Source organism: Athene cunicularia (genome assembly GCF_003259725.1).
Source record: "Athene cunicularia isolate RWA chromosome 10 unlocalized genomic scaffold, athCun1 chr10_part1, whole genome shotgun sequence".
Lineage (NCBI taxonomy): Eukaryota > Metazoa > Chordata > Aves > Strigiformes > Strigidae > Athene > Athene cunicularia.
This window is the reverse complement of record NW_020799112.1, coordinates 23,277,409-23,292,965: the sequence shown is the minus strand read 5'-3', so window position 1 is coordinate 23,292,965 and position 15,557 is coordinate 23,277,409. Positions and strand designations below refer to the sequence as shown.

Sequence of the window (15,557 nt, the reverse complement as noted above, 5' to 3'; positions counted from 1 at the left end):
CAAAAAACCCTCTCAGGGACACCACATGCAGGGTTGAATCGAGTCCTCAGACATCCAACTAAGGGCCACTGGAAGAGAACTATCAAAGCCCAATCAGCCAGAGTTCATAGGTTACAGTCTTCCAAGGTTCTAACTTCTCTAGAAAGAAATCTTGACATAAAGCTAAAGATTTGTATAGAATACCAATTAAATTTAGCAACTTCATATTTTAGAACACTTCTATTAAATATATGTAATATTAGCTGTATTATCAGATATGGATGTTCTTCAAGTACAGTAAAATTTACCATTCAGCTAAATAAAAATAAAAAAAAATACCTATCTCATAGTTAGCTAAATGCAAACAGAGTCTACATCATACATGCCCTACCTACTGCAACCATCTCCTGCGAAACACAAAATAACCTGGGTTGAGATGGACCCTAGAGGTTATCTGATTCAATTCCCTGCTTAAAGAAGGATCATTTAAAATCATGGTTTGATCAGTACAGAATAAAGAGATCTTTTACACAAAAGAAAGGACCTCAGCATGGGGATTACCAACTTTGCTTAATGTATCTGAAGACGGTGACTTTTTTTCTTCTCCACAGGAAAGCGAATCACAAAAGTTTATATGAAAAGCAGAACCTCTTAGGGAAGAAGTGGTATTTGCACGAGATTAGGGAAAAATACACATTGAGGACACTGCAAGAACCAGGACTGCTAAAATGATGGCATGGTTTCTGTCAAAAAGCAGATAACTGTTTGACTTTGGAAAGGACACAGAATGTAAGTAGTAATCCTGATTAGTTTGCTAATATGGGCATGACAAAGATTACTTCATGGAACAATAACACATTACAGCTCCTCATGTGGAAGCATTTTTTAATTTAAAACTACTGACAAGGATAGCAGAAATGAAAAATATATGCTTGTATGCCTTGGGGACCTACCTGGGTCTAACATTCACAGACTGGAGATAAAAAAGTGTCTTTGCATAAGGACATATACGAAGCAGACCAAATAATTAAGAAATTCCCCATGAGAAAAGCTTATGTCATTATAGAATTTTCTGCGCCTTTTTTAAAGCATAAGGAGCATATAAGAAACAGGGTGTTGGGACTACACAGACTTTTAGACTGATGATGTGACCTCTTACATAGAAAAGATACTAGAAACTGGTGTGTGCAGGCACCAGTGTGGGTCTGTTTGCGTTGTTTCAACAAATCTGCTCATGTGACCCAAACAGGAAAACCAGTGTCTATTTGAAGATCCAGGAAACAAGTTAGTCAAGATAGCAGCTCTTAAATTAAAATTTAACCCTCTCTAAAGTCTTTTCAAGGTGAAACACAACTCACTAACTACACAACAAGAAGTGGCAGAAGGCACCGCTTTGTCTCCGTGTACAATATAAACTTTATCGTCACCTCCACATTTTCAACACCACTCTCCCCCCCTTATGATGGAAGGCTTTGAGCTAAGTATTACAAATACGGCTTGATAAATGTCACACTACTTGAACATGGAGGAGGTTTTCAGCCCTGATCACAACCAAAAATTATGGTCCCTTAATGAAACCGAAAAAAATTAATAGAAAATTAAACCACCTGATTTAGAACCTTACAAGGATCTACCTAAGAATAAACTGGCTTAATTATGCTATTTTCAATGACTCCTGTCTCCACTCTGGATTTTAAGTCAACACTGTCTTGGAGAAAGGCGAATTACTCCACTTTTCTGTTTTGCTGAAATCTTCATCATTACACTCAATGCCAGTCTTTTATCACTGATGAAAAGGCACTTATTAACATAAACAATACTAAAAATTAGAAATGAAAAAAAAATGCAGAACTAAAAGCAGCATAGAAGTTAGGTTAACACCCATTCACATTTCTCAGCTTGCATCAGGATTTTTTTCCTTCAAGATTATGAAGACACTTGCTGCATACACTCATGATTTCTATGGGGTTTTGTGTATTTTTCTATCAGGGATTTTTTTGCACTTTACTAATATTTTGTACTAAAAGGCAACAGCTGTGCAGGCATATTCTTCTTCTACTGGTCAGAAGATCAGTTATCAGTCATTTCAGGTTTATAGATACTGGTTTTAACAACTAGTAGTCATATACAGTGTTAAAACAGAAAATAAAAGCTTCCAATTTCCTGATGGAACTAACTGTAAACAAAGCAATTAACCTATTAAGAGATCAGCACTTTCCATTTCAACTCTAATTTGAGATTTGGGTCTCAGTATCTAGAACTTAGAATTTGAATAGCATCACACCGATGAGATAATTAAATGTTCATTGAAAAAATAAAAACCTGTATCAAATGTTTTAAGCAAAAACATCTGAATACATGACTGTCGAACAGACAACACTTCAGAATAAACATTTTTGGGCATCTCTGTTGATCTATCCCTGAATCAAAGTAACTCAAACAGCCTATTTCTTTGATGCAATATTTGCACTGCTGATCTTCAAATAAACTGTAATTTGGAAGTAGTGTTAATACAGCAAGGGGTTAAAGGACTGAGAATAAGACCTGGAAATAAACTCCTCTCTCTTTCATTCAAGCTCCTCATCCACTACAGAAATGCATCTAACAGATCATTACATCTGAGAGTCATCAGCACAAAGATGGGTAGCTTATCTTGCATCTGCAGGTCAGAGTACCCATGGATAAAGAGTAGAGGGCCATCCTGGACTAAGCCTGTGGAACTCCCACTAAATATTGTACATGTAAAAAGGCCAAAGTGTGTTCAAAAGAAGGGCTAAAAGGGAGAAGAGGAAAACCTGAACATGGCAGAGATGGCAGCCAAAGAGAGAACAAGACTTCAAAAAAAGTGACTTCTACTGAGTGCAGCAAATGAGGAAGAAGGATGGAGTACTCCACGACTAGGCTACAAATAATAGTTTTCATCACATTTGAGAGATTAAAGCAAAATTAGGAAATATTCTAGACTAATCCTAGACACTGACAGCAGACAACATATTTTGTTATCCCAAGGGTTGAAATTTGCATTGGAAGGATTAATAAACTGTTTGGAGATACTGATTTCAATACCACAGACACTGACTGCCTGATCCCTCCATCAACAGTCCTGTTATCAAGCCTTTTATATTACAGACCAAGTCTTGCTACAACTAAAATCTTCCTAGACATGTAATGTATGACACTACTCCAAGTCAATCAATAACTTCTTGTATTGACATGCACCTAATTTTAGAATTCCTTATGAGCTAGGATCAGTCGAGCACAAATCAAGCAGAAAAACTTACTTTCATGTTCCTCATGCACAACTATGTTCACGTGATCAACACATGACTGGATATCATTCCATGTGATAAACTGATTTCCTTCTGCACGTGTTTGAGCTTTCAGCTTCATCAAATCATCGATGTATCTGTCAAAGAACAAAAACCAAACCAACAAACATCACATTGCAACAAGCTGGCCAGGGAACACATAACATGGCACGAGAATTGTGCACAGAGTGGTAGAGGTAACACGAGGGTTGAAACTGGACCAAATATGGAAAGGGGGAAGAAGAGAAAGAAGAAAAGGCTGCATGCAGGATGGTCAGCCCAAATGTGAAATAATAGACAAGAGCAGTAAAACACTGAATGGGGGTCCAGGGCAAAGAACAGGGGGTGAGCTGGTGTAATATCAGTGACAACCTAGTTGTACCACAAAATGGCTTTAACGTGAACTTCATGAGAAAGTGTTGTAAGATGGCACAGAAATCAGACCAGTAAGAAACAGTAATCACAACAAGAAGATGCAAGAGCCAACAGAGATTAAATCAGTACTGTAATAAATAACATAGAAAGAACATTGTGTAAGAGGGGAAAAAAGCATTCAAAAAGCCACAGAATATAATCAGCATCAAGGACAGACATGATCCCTTGAAATATCCACCTCTGAGAGTTCTCATCCTCAATGTTTGTAAGCCCTGTGACAGGACTGCTCAGTTGTTTCCACACTGTATTCACATCCCCTGAATCCAAAGCCCTATTAATCAGGGCCACAGAAGACAGCATCTCTACAGCAACAGATAATTCTGCATGGGTGAGGTTACCCTGCATAGAAAGAGAACAAATTAATTCCACTTGCTCTTTACAAACTACTGCTGCACATGCAACACAGAATAGAGTAGTTGTCAGAGTAGTCACCTAACAAAGCGAAGGGACAACCTTTATGACATGAAAATAGAAAGATGAGTATCACAAAGAAAGCTAGAACACCAAGTAAGAGATTAAAGTAGAATCTTATAGGGCCAAACAGCTCAAGAGTTAGGAATTAAACTGCACATCAGAACAGACTGAACACCAGAACACTTCTATGAAGACTCAAGACAAGTTTGTTCCAGAGAACGCATTGAACAAAACAGAGAAGGTAGGGCCAGTGATCCATACCGACTTCCAGAAACAGGAGAGCAGGTGGTACTTACTTCAGGGCTCTGTTGCTGCAAGGTGGCTAGCTCCCTTTGATAAAGATCTGCAGCAAATGCATAAACCTCTGGTAATTGCGCCTCTGGATTCATCATTTCTGTCACAGTCTGCTCAGCATCACCCACTCGAATTGCAGAATTAATTTTGGCTACTGCTGCCAGCCCTAGAAGTTCAAGGAGGTAGCACAAAGAATGAGGAAGGCAGACAGTTGACTCCCCCAAAATAAGAGCACTTTTATTCTACTCAATAATCAGATACCTAACAAGAAAAAGAATAATTTCCATAGCTTCAGGAAGTTAGTAAAGCTTTCTGGTCCATACTTCCCCACTTAATCTTCCACTACTGTGGACAACTAAAATACACAATGCCTTCTTCATAATAAAGCTCACGTTTAAAACCAGTTTGCTTGGTTATCAATGGATTGTTTCTCTGTTTCAGTCATTTGATAGTAAGATGCTTCATGATTGCTAATTTTTGGATGGATGAGTAGTAACAACTTTTTCTTCCTGCCTATGTCTATTCTGCTCAACAGGCACTCTATAGTGGGTACACACTAGCTAACTTTAAAATATCACAAGTAGGTAAACAAATGCTGAGCTCCATGTTGAACAAGTAAGGTACTTTGTAGGCAGCCTCCTAGTTATTAGGCATTCACTATTTTCCTCTTGCATTCTAAACCCTCTTTCCCCAGATCTCTAGTAGTCTCCTTTCTATCTATTATAAATTGAACTCCTTCCTCTTGCACAACCAGAATTGAACAGTCTTCTCCAGAAAAGAGCTCTGCATGGTGTCAGAAGCATTAATCAAAAAACAATCAGTCATTGTGATCTGTATTTTATTTGCTACATGATATTTAGAAGCAGTTAAATGTTCTGTTACTCAAACCAAGTAAGATTTATGTCAATGGTCAGCAGGTAACCCAGCTTTCACACCTCATGGAGCAATCCAGATCTCCTTCACAGATCCACACCACAAAAACTCATCAAAGCATTCTAGAAAAAGAGGTAATTTAAAGTAGATGCAGAAGTTCCATGTTTCTTAATATGTCAAATTCTATGCTGTTATCTCAGCAGTACTGTAAGAGCTGGATAAAAGACACTAAATAATCAGGGCAAGTCTCTCTTTAGTGTTCTTAGCAGCCATGAAGTACTTAAAGAACATTCATAATGGTTTGAGAGAGACTTCATGTATCCCCACAAACTCAAATATTGTGTCATCCCATCCTTTTCATCACATCCATGGCCACTTCACTGCAATAATTTCTGCTGAACCTTACTTTGCTGATACTGTTGTGCTGCCCTGTTAGCAGCATCCACTCCAGACTGCAACTCTTCCTTCTGCAAAGGACCTGTAAGGCCAGCCTAAGAAAAAAAAAAAACACACAAACCAGGAAAGTGAAATGCTGTTAGCTTATTCACTTCAAATAGCTCAATAAAAACCCAAACCAACCAGCTTTTCCTTAAAACACTCTAATGCCACATAGCTTCTACAAACTAATAATGCCACATGTGAGGAAGATAGAAATTATTCACCAGATTCTCAGTTCATATGTTGAAAGGCTGTATGTGTCCAATGCAATCCCTTTTACACTATTAGAAGTGCAGTCTGATGAACACAGCAACTAAAGTCAAGACCCAGCTTCCAAAATTATAAAACACTTAAAGGGGACAATTCTGTAGGAAAAGACTCCTACTGTGTTCTGGAGTGAAATTAGTACCTGTACGGTTTGCCATGAAGTGGCACACTAATTAATTCATGTTCCATTTTACCTCTGAGCTACAAAAGAGGTAGCAGAATATCCAAAATTAACAACATGCAGTTTTGGCTCATACATACATGCTTCTTGGACTACACAGTACCACATGAATACAATCAGAAAAGGAGACTGAGTGACTGGGGAGCAGGAGGGCTTGAACAACTTGGGTAGTAGCCATACAGGTCACACCCCTTCATATAGTTCACATAGTAAAGATGGCAATTCTCCAAAATAGACCACATCTATGTAAAAAAAACCTTCAATTACATTCTGGAATAATGTGCAATCTGACTTGGCAGTTCAGAAAACAGCTGACCTTGGGGTTTGTGGCTGCTAAAAAACTTGGTAAAAATCTTAGTCCTGGTTCATCCCTAGAGACATCTTTGGACAACTACAGAGGGTTTCTGCCACACCAAAGCTTGGTAGGACTTTTTAAAAAGCCCCCACTTTTCCTGTTTTTTCTTAATTGTAGGTCCCAAGAAACACAGCTTGTGAAGATCATTCTTCAGAGTTAAGTGACAAATCTTCTGAACAGCAACCGCTGCGAGGCTGCGTGCTGTAGAATTCCTCATACCCCTACAGAAGGGTGTAACAGCAATACACAATCCTTCAGCTCCACCACTCACACAGAATCACAGCTAAGGAATACTCACAAAGTATAGCTATACACTGGCTGATGGAAAGAGTATCCCAAAACAGCATCCCAAAACAGCACATTTGCTGTAAGGAATTATTCTCTTAGGAACATTGTTTAGCTATTGACCAAACAAATCTTGCATCACACCAAAAAAAACACCCCAACAAATAAAAATAAATAAACAAATCAAGAGTGGCTCTGAATTACTGCTGTATGCCTTTCAGATGGAGGAATCCTCCTGAACACAAAAAAGCTGCAGTCCAGCAGAAAAAGCTGGTCTACAAAAAAAAGGTATTGTATACCTATATATATCAACTTATATTGATGCATGTAGATTTTGACAAGGTTCAGGGCAGAGGACGTTAAGTTAGTAGAAATGTAGGTCCTCATGAGTTTTATGGAGGGACTGTGCAAAGTGGGAGAAGTCACAAAGCTAACTTGGTCCTCCTCCTCTACTGAGGGGTAAATCTCTGCTGTTCTGCACTTTCTCACTGGTCTCAGAGGCCTAGGATTCGCAAGAAAAAAAATCATATCAGTAGAGGCAAGGGAAGTATTCAGTACCAAGCCTTTACGATCCCCATCATCTGCTCCCTTCCCCATGCAGCAGCAGTCCCAAGTATTTCTCTAGTCCTCCTTTTGCTGTCAATATATTCGTGTTGAAGGCATTCTCATTACCTTTCACGTTCCCTGCCAGATTCAGGTCCAGTTGGGCTTCGGCTTCCAGCTTTCTTAAACCCACCCCACACGCTCAGATGGCATCTCTGTAGTCCTCCTGAGACACCTGATACTGCTTCCTTTCTCTGTTTGAGCTTTGTAGGAAGTTCTCTGGTTCACCCACGAAGGCCTCCTGACACTTTTGCCTGGCTTTCTGCTCATGAGGACAGGCCATTCTCAAGCTTGGAGGAGGTGATCCTTGAAAAGTCAACGAGCTCTCCTGGACCTCTCTTCCAGGAGTACAGTCTGCAGGATTCTTCCAAACATATACCTGCACAGGTCTTCAGGCTCTACTGAAGGCCAGAGCTGTGATCCTGCTTTTTACCTAGTTCCCTCCTCTCAGGATCCTCAGCTCTGTCATCCCACTGCCTCAGTCACTGCACCCAAGGCTTCCCCTGACCTTCCCACCTCCAACAACTTCTTCCTTGTCTGTTTTAGGTACAACAAAGGACCCTATCTCATCAACTCCACTGTTAAGTATGCCAAGAAGTTATCACCAGTGCACTCCAGAAATGTCCTGGATTGCTGGTGCACTGTGTTGTCCTTACAGCAGATCAGCCAGTTCGAGTCCCCCCAGAGGGACCTCAAGGCCTGTGAACACAAGGCATCTTCCACTTGTCCAAAGGCGCCTCATCTACTTCTGCCTGATCAAGCAGTCTGCAGCAGATACCCACCACGATGTTGTACACAATGGTCTGTCTGCTAATCCTGACCCATAAGCTCTCAACTGGTTCATCATACATCTCAAGACAAAGCACCATGCAATCCAGCTGCTCTCTCACACAAAGGGCTACTTCCCTCATCGCCCCCCCATCCTGGTCTTCTCAACAGGCCTGTATCCAACTGATGGCAGCATCCAGTTCTGGTAGCTACCCCACCACATCTCTGATCCCACTGATAGCACAGCTGTGTCACTGCTGTGACCTCTAATGGCTCCTAATCATTCCCCACCCTACACGCAGTAACGTACAAGCACTTTGGAGAGCCACCTGGTCATGTTGACTTCCCAGGAACAGGGTAAGAGACTCCCTTGTAACACTGCTCTCATCGCTTCTGGACAGACGTTAGAGGTAGGTCCCCTTCAGCCCTGCCTTGCTGGTTCCAGGGTGTCTCATCCACACAGCCTACACAGTTTGCTTGCCAACCCAGATGACCACTTCCCCGCTTGGAGACACGATCACCTGATACCTCCAACAATTTGGGAATAAACATGGTATGGGCTTTGATCACCACCTTCAGTCTTACAGGTACTGCATAAGAAAGGTCAACCCAGAAGCGTGATGTTTGCTGACTTTGCAGAGAACTCAAAGGGCAGTCTTGTGAGCAATGCAGTGTGAACGGCATTCTGAGGCTCACATCAGGTTTGTCAGCACTGACAACACGCTCTCATTTGTTCTCATGCCTTTAACCACTGCCATTAAATATGCTGAAAGATGCACCACTCAGCTAAGCAGTGGCTTACAACAGTGAGTTACGTATGATCCTTGGTGCCTGACACTGAATGTTTGTTTCCCACCTGCCAGCTCTGGCAATTTAGGAGTCATACTATCAGTGAGGTCTGCTCCAGTACCTCATGATTTAACAGTGCTAAGATTTAAAAGCCTTATGATAATGCATAGCTACCCTCTCCAAAAATAAACAGTATTTCAAACTTTACATTTATTCAGGACCTCAACTTAAACTGTCAGGCCTTCCTACAGGTTCAGTGCTCTGATTGCTTGACATATACCACTTCTGCTCTAAACTGTGGTTCAAAGGCCTCAAGAACAAATATGCTGCTTCAGCCTCTAGTCTGAACTTTTCTAGGTCTTTCTATACTCCCTACAGTGCAAAAGCCATTTCATCTCCTCCTTCTCAACAGGTCTTCAAGCAGGCACTGTTGGCTCACATCACTGCCTTTTCTACTTACAACATACAAGCACATAAGCATCTACCACAGTTTCCAAGATCTAGTTTGTTTTAACATATAACTGACCTGTCTGCATTTTTCCTGAATCCAAACACATGCGCTATTTACTTGTTTACCTCGCTGCAGCTTTTCAAAATATTATTCATTAAAGAGATGCAACAGTAATAACCATGTTTGTATCAGCATATTTTCTCCTATTGACATACATGACATTGTGATAATTGAAACAATGCTGGGTTTAAAAGCTATGCTGTGTGTTTTATAAGCAGCATACATAAGCTGCCTGCACATAAAACCCACGCAAGAGTTGGCTTGAAATAAGAAACTAAAGTTAAATAGTTACAGAAACACAGAATCACTTAGGTTGGAAAAGACCTGTAAGATTGAGTCCAACGGCAAACCTAGCACTGCAAAGTCCACAGCTAAACCACATCCCAAAGCACCACGTCTACAAATGGTGTGTGGTGGGATTCTCCACAGTAAAAGAAGTTCATGATTATCTGATAGGTATTTATAAAACAAACATCCACATTATTTGGGCACTGACAATAGTAAAGTGAGAGGCAAGACACACCATCATATACGCACCAGTTAGTATTTTAAGGTTTAGTAAAAGTATTCTAATTATATATATAAGCATTATACTAGCCTTTTATATGCAGAGATGAAAATTAAAGGATAAATATGCTTACTGTGTGCTTCTGTGTCTCAGCGTTAACTTTTTCAAACCAACACTAAACTGTAATGCAGGTATATAGCAAGTGATTAGTGTACAGTGGTACGGTGAAAGGGGGTAGGGGGAACCTCATGAATCAGGGTAATCTGGACTTTTCCATACCTCCTGTTTCTGTTGTCTATCACTCAAAAACTGCTTGAAATACCAGTCGCAATTTTCTCGTAGCAATCCTCGGAGTCCCAGGGCTGGTGCTGCCAAAGCTTCATAGAGTGCTAATGCATCGCCTCGTTCCAAAGCTAGGTCAATCTTTGATAGGGCTGCATGTGCTGCAACGGTAAGAGTTTTGAGAAACATTAAATGAGCAACTCCCGTGGTTTATGTAGTCTGCTGCTCAGAAAGGAATACTCTTGGTAGATATCAAGTTACATATGTAATCTGAATGGAAGACTTCTCAAGTCAGTTGCAAAATAGCACTTGAAAAAGGGGCTGAAGGTTGGAAACAGCATGCACTACTGGAGAATTGAGGGGCCAGCAACATGGACAATCCATTTCCTAAAGAAAAGGCAACAGAAGTCAAAATGCATTCAGCTTACAACTACGTACCAGGTTAAAAAAAAAAAACAAAAACAAACCACCAAACCCCACCTCCAAATCCACAAAAGCAGGGGAGCTGCCTTCCCCTTTTGCTAGCCTTACAGAAAGTGAGGAGGAACACAAGTATCATTTCTAAGTACTCTTGTAACTAAGAGTATTACTTTGGCATGATACCTACTGTTCACTTTATTAATGTTTCCCTGAATCTCAGCTTGGGTCAGAAGTTCTTCATACACATCTCTCTCTCTCTCTGAATTTTCTGAGGCAATCTGGAGATGAAATAAAAACTAATCAGTGTTTCTAGTCTCCTTTGCCCCCATAGATCCTCTCATTGAAAACATCAGGAGGATAACTGTGTATCTATACAGAACTCTGATAGGTCACACAGGTTACCTCTACACATGCAAAATGAAATCCTCAAAGTAAATACATATAAAGTAAGTATACTCACACTCTGATACAGAGAGCCTAGAAACACCTTATTTCAATCTAATGGCTCTATATGAACACATAGTAGAGCAGAATGTAGCACACACAGAACACTCCAGTACACACAGCTAGGCTATGTGTTGGATATACAGTGTTCTAAAACAACACTGAGAGCATCAGTCAGTTTTGCTTATCATTTCAGTGGAAAACATATCCACATTGTATGAAAATAGAGGGACAGCATTCCCAACATATAAAGGCTGAATGAATTCTGTATCTATGCAGCCCGTTATTCAGACAACTGAACAGGGTAACACAGCTAACTGCTGCCTGTCCTCTGCAATAGGAAGACAGGTTACTGGGGAACATACTAGAATACCACCAGGAGTAAATCCACCTAACTCTATGCATACAGCACTGTAACACACATTCTGTGAATTTGTGAGTTTACACTGCAATACAGAATTGCAATGCATGCAAATAGATGGTTTGAAAGAAGAATTGACCTACTCTGTTTTTAGCATTCTCCATCTTGTCTTGCTTTGCTCTGTAGAGTGTGTCTTGGTAAATGGATTCCAGTTGATCATCAAGATTTATTAGCATGGCATTAGGGTTCTTCATTGCCATAAGAGTGTCAGCTGGAACCTGATGGTCAATTGCTTCATTAATGGCAATGACAGCAGCATGTACTGAAAAACAAGTCACAGTTTGCCAGTTAGCCCCAAACACAACAGCTCTGTTAAAAAGTGAGAACTTAACTGGAAAGAGCAGAATAATTATCTGCAAATTAACTGGAAAGCAGAACTATCAAAGTACCTCTCACTCCATCATGGCTTTGTGTTCTTGACAAAGAACAGCAGCCTACTTCCTAGTAGTGTACTCTAGCTAGTCAAATCATCATGTTCCAGAAAGAAAAGAAAAAATAAAAACACCTAAGGTAAGGAAGAAAACCCTCCTCCCAGTCTTCCAAAAGACCTGTACTGTCTTACAACAGGAGGCATTAAACCCAACACTTTAAAAAAAAATCATCTGCCGATTTGAATAATCACACAAAACAACACTCCCATTTTTTCCTTACATGCTGCTTCATCCACAGAAAGTTCATTCGCAAGAATTCCTCCAATCTTGCTGAAGGCAGGCATCTGAATACCATACTTCTCCAGTTCAAGCCTCATATTACTGATTTCCTCCTCTGAAACATACATAAAAAGTGTTATGCAGGCTTAAACACACGAGGAATCAGCACTGTTATACCAACTGCTCCTACAAAAAAATTAGGATAACTACAACAAATTACAATTACTGTTTAAATAATACTTTGAATATAACTCAGTAAGTGAAAGAAAACAAATGAAAACTGATAAGACATTTTGCATACTTTCTTAAAATCTGCATTTCTCCCAGAAATTCATATGGGAATATTCTGTAGTCTCTCTCACTAGAAAACAGTATGTGGCTTATGAGGAGCTGGAAACAGACTCCGTCATTCTGAGGTGCCTCAACTACAGCTGCCTACAGGTCAGGAAAACGCACAGGCAGTATTGTAGCATTCTTTTTTCCCCACACAGAGACTATGCTGAGAAAAGCGAATGGAGGTTATTGAGACACGCTGTTGCTAAATATCATACAACTCCAAAAAAAAGTTGATAGTTTAGCATTTTATAGGTACAGTCAACAACTGTTTTGCAGGAAAATGAAGTTTATACAACTTTTAAATCAGATGCATGCCCTCAGGCAGGAATCCCACTAATGCCAAACACAGAATTTGACACTTTTGCAAAAATCAAGGAACTGAAACCTTGGTAAAGTGTGTGGACATGAGACCTTGCACTGAATATCCTGTAGCAGATCAGCTGGCTAACTCTTCTTCAGCTGATGGCACCTCTACTTTAGACTGTCCAGGGAGGTCAGAACCATTTACTAAGTTCCAAACTGAAACCTTGCCCAAAGGGATGGAGGCAAGGGCAAAGTTTAAGCATCTTGCAACAGTGGAAAAAAAAAAGGTAAGGGGCTGTTATTTGAGAAAGGAATGATTACTGAACTGATGGCTACTTAACAGCCTGGCTCAGAAGCACCCAAATCAAACCTTTCTTAAAAATTACTACAACTCCTCACAGCCATTAATTTTTAATTTCATTTGCATTTAGGGTATCAACAGTAACAAACCTTTAATTGATCTCTACAATATGTAGTAGAGGATGAGAAAGGCAGCACAAAACCAGCACTTTCTGTTTGTTTGTTTTACCTGTGAAGTCCACCTTCCCATATAAATCCTGAATCTGGGGGGCAAGGCCCAGCTTGAACAGGTACAGGCTAGAAAAGAAAACAAATACTTAGAAATAGTAATTTTTCTTTGTATTTCTGACAATGACACAAATAATTTCAGGATACAGATATTCAAGGAGCCACTCAGATAAGCCATTGTAACAGCTCATCATCACCAAGAGGCTGAGCTAACTCCTCTCTTCCCTGCCTCAGCTGCACATAACTGGTCCACCACTGAAGCTTTCACAGAATTACAGAAAGGTTGAGGCTAGAAGGGTGCTCTCAAGTTTGTCTTGTTCAAGCTCCCTCCTCAAGATCACGTGGGACTAGGTTCTCAGGATCACGCCCACATGGCTTTTGAGTATCTCCAAGGCTGGAGACTCCACAACCTCTCTGGACAACTTGTGCCACTCCTTGGTCACCCCTACAGCAAATTGTTTCCAGATGTGCAGAGGGACCCTCTTGTGGTTCACTTTGTGCCAGCTGCCTCTTGTCCTGTCATGGAGCACCACTGAAAAAGCCCGGCTTCATCTTCTTCGCACCTCCCCTTCAGAGAGATGCACACATTGCTGAGACTTCCCTGGAGCCTTCTCTGCTCAGGGCTGAAGAGCCCCAGGTCTCTCAGCCTCTCCCCACAGGAGAGATGCTCTAGTCCATTAACCACCTTAGTGACCCTTCCTTCAACTCTCTCCAGTCCATGTCTCATGCTGAGGAGCCCAGAGCTGGATGCAGCACTGCAGGTGTGGCCTCACTGGTGCTAAGAGCAAAGTATTCACAAAACTGATTTGGCTTACTAGAACGGTGTTGAGGTATTCATTTGGAGCTTGACAAGGAATGGAACGGCTACAAAGGAAGGATGAATCTGTATAAGCTAAGGACAAACACAACTGGGGAAGGAGAAGCCAACCCCTCTCCTTTTTGCCTGTTGCACTGGCTCAGCACAGATTGTGGAAATGTACTTTCTACTGAGATATCTCATTATACAGGAACATTAAAAATAAACTATTAATAAAGTAAATGCCCATTCCTCCAGTAAACTCAGTTTTAACGTGACTGTAAAAGAGACACTAAGCAACCGCCTTTTCACATGACCTCAACATGTCAAATCTAAATCTCCCATCTTTATAAATTTAAGCAGATTGTTTTACAAAACAAAACACAAGCAGGAACACTTCTGATCTATGAACTGTCAACAAAACTGCATTCTAGTTCTTTATTTCTTCATTGGAATATACTTAGGCACTAAGCCTAAAAAAAGGTTTTATAAAAACATCTTTTCCATATTTATATTTACTTATCAGAATTACTCTTCTTCCCTTGATAAGTAAAATTATTGAAATTATATAATCTTGAGGAGGCTGCCTTTGCAGTGAAATTGGTTACGGAACATTTCAGCCAAAAAGTTTAACAATTGAAAAGAAATTAAGTGTACAGAAAAGGTATTATTATAACTTCTACAGCCTTAACTACTGTGACTGTTTGCATCTATTAATTTTGCTCCCTGAATTAATTTTCTTTTCCTAATATATGGTCTAGAAAGAGTACAGAAACAGCTAACTTAATTTTCTTGGGAAGCTTGGTAATTGTTCACAATTCAGACTACTGCGGGGCAGGGTGTGGGGTGGGAACAACCAAGACAGAACAGAACACGTAACAGGAATATATGCCAGCCAACTCCTGCAGAAAGCAGCTACAGTAGCTATCAAAAGCTGCCAGTGAGGGAGGAACTTTGCCACAGCCTAAACAAAAAGCAGCATTATTCTTGACAGTGGCAGCGTACCCTACCACAGGTCTATTCCTCACTGTTCTATAAACTCCAAATTACTACAGAGATAACTCATTTTAGATCTAAATCTGGGATGAAGCTCACTTCTACAAATAATAAATTTAATCTACAGTAATCTGAAATAACAGATAACATTCAGATAGACGCAATCCATCTCTATGTATTTCACACTGGCAACAGATAAGAACAAGCCATTCATGAGAACTGAAACTGAGTGAGCAATAGATGAAGACCCAAACGTATACAATCCAGCATTCAGTCACCTAGTAAATTCTACAAAAGTAATCCTTCTTAAATAAAAATCTCAACATGTTCCAAAAGCCAAACTTGCATTCAAACCAGCTAGCCCGGGGGGGGG

At 40.3% G+C, this 15,557-nt stretch overlaps 1 protein-coding gene across 1 annotated transcript in view; it reads right to left on the bottom strand.

Moving 5' to 3' along the window:
* Nucleotides 1-15,557, bottom strand: part of IQGAP1 (IQ motif containing GTPase activating protein 1) — a 66,857-nt gene that overhangs the window by 28,503 nt on the left and 22,797 nt on the right. Inside the window, exons 5-13 of the mRNA XM_026855847.1 lie at nt 13,394-13,461; nt 12,227-12,340; nt 11,659-11,837; nt 10,898-10,988; nt 10,288-10,451; nt 5,710-5,794; nt 4,433-4,596; nt 3,901-4,061; nt 3,261-3,385 (exon numbers count right to left, since the gene is read on the bottom strand). Coding sequence (XP_026711648.1) covers nt 3,261-3,385; nt 3,901-4,061; nt 4,433-4,596; nt 5,710-5,794; nt 10,288-10,451; nt 10,898-10,988; nt 11,659-11,837; nt 12,227-12,340; nt 13,394-13,461 — 1,151 coding nt within the window. The remainder of the gene's footprint in view (nt 1-3,260; nt 3,386-3,900; nt 4,062-4,432; nt 4,597-5,709; nt 5,795-10,287; nt 10,452-10,897; nt 10,989-11,658; nt 11,838-12,226; nt 12,341-13,393; nt 13,462-15,557) is intronic.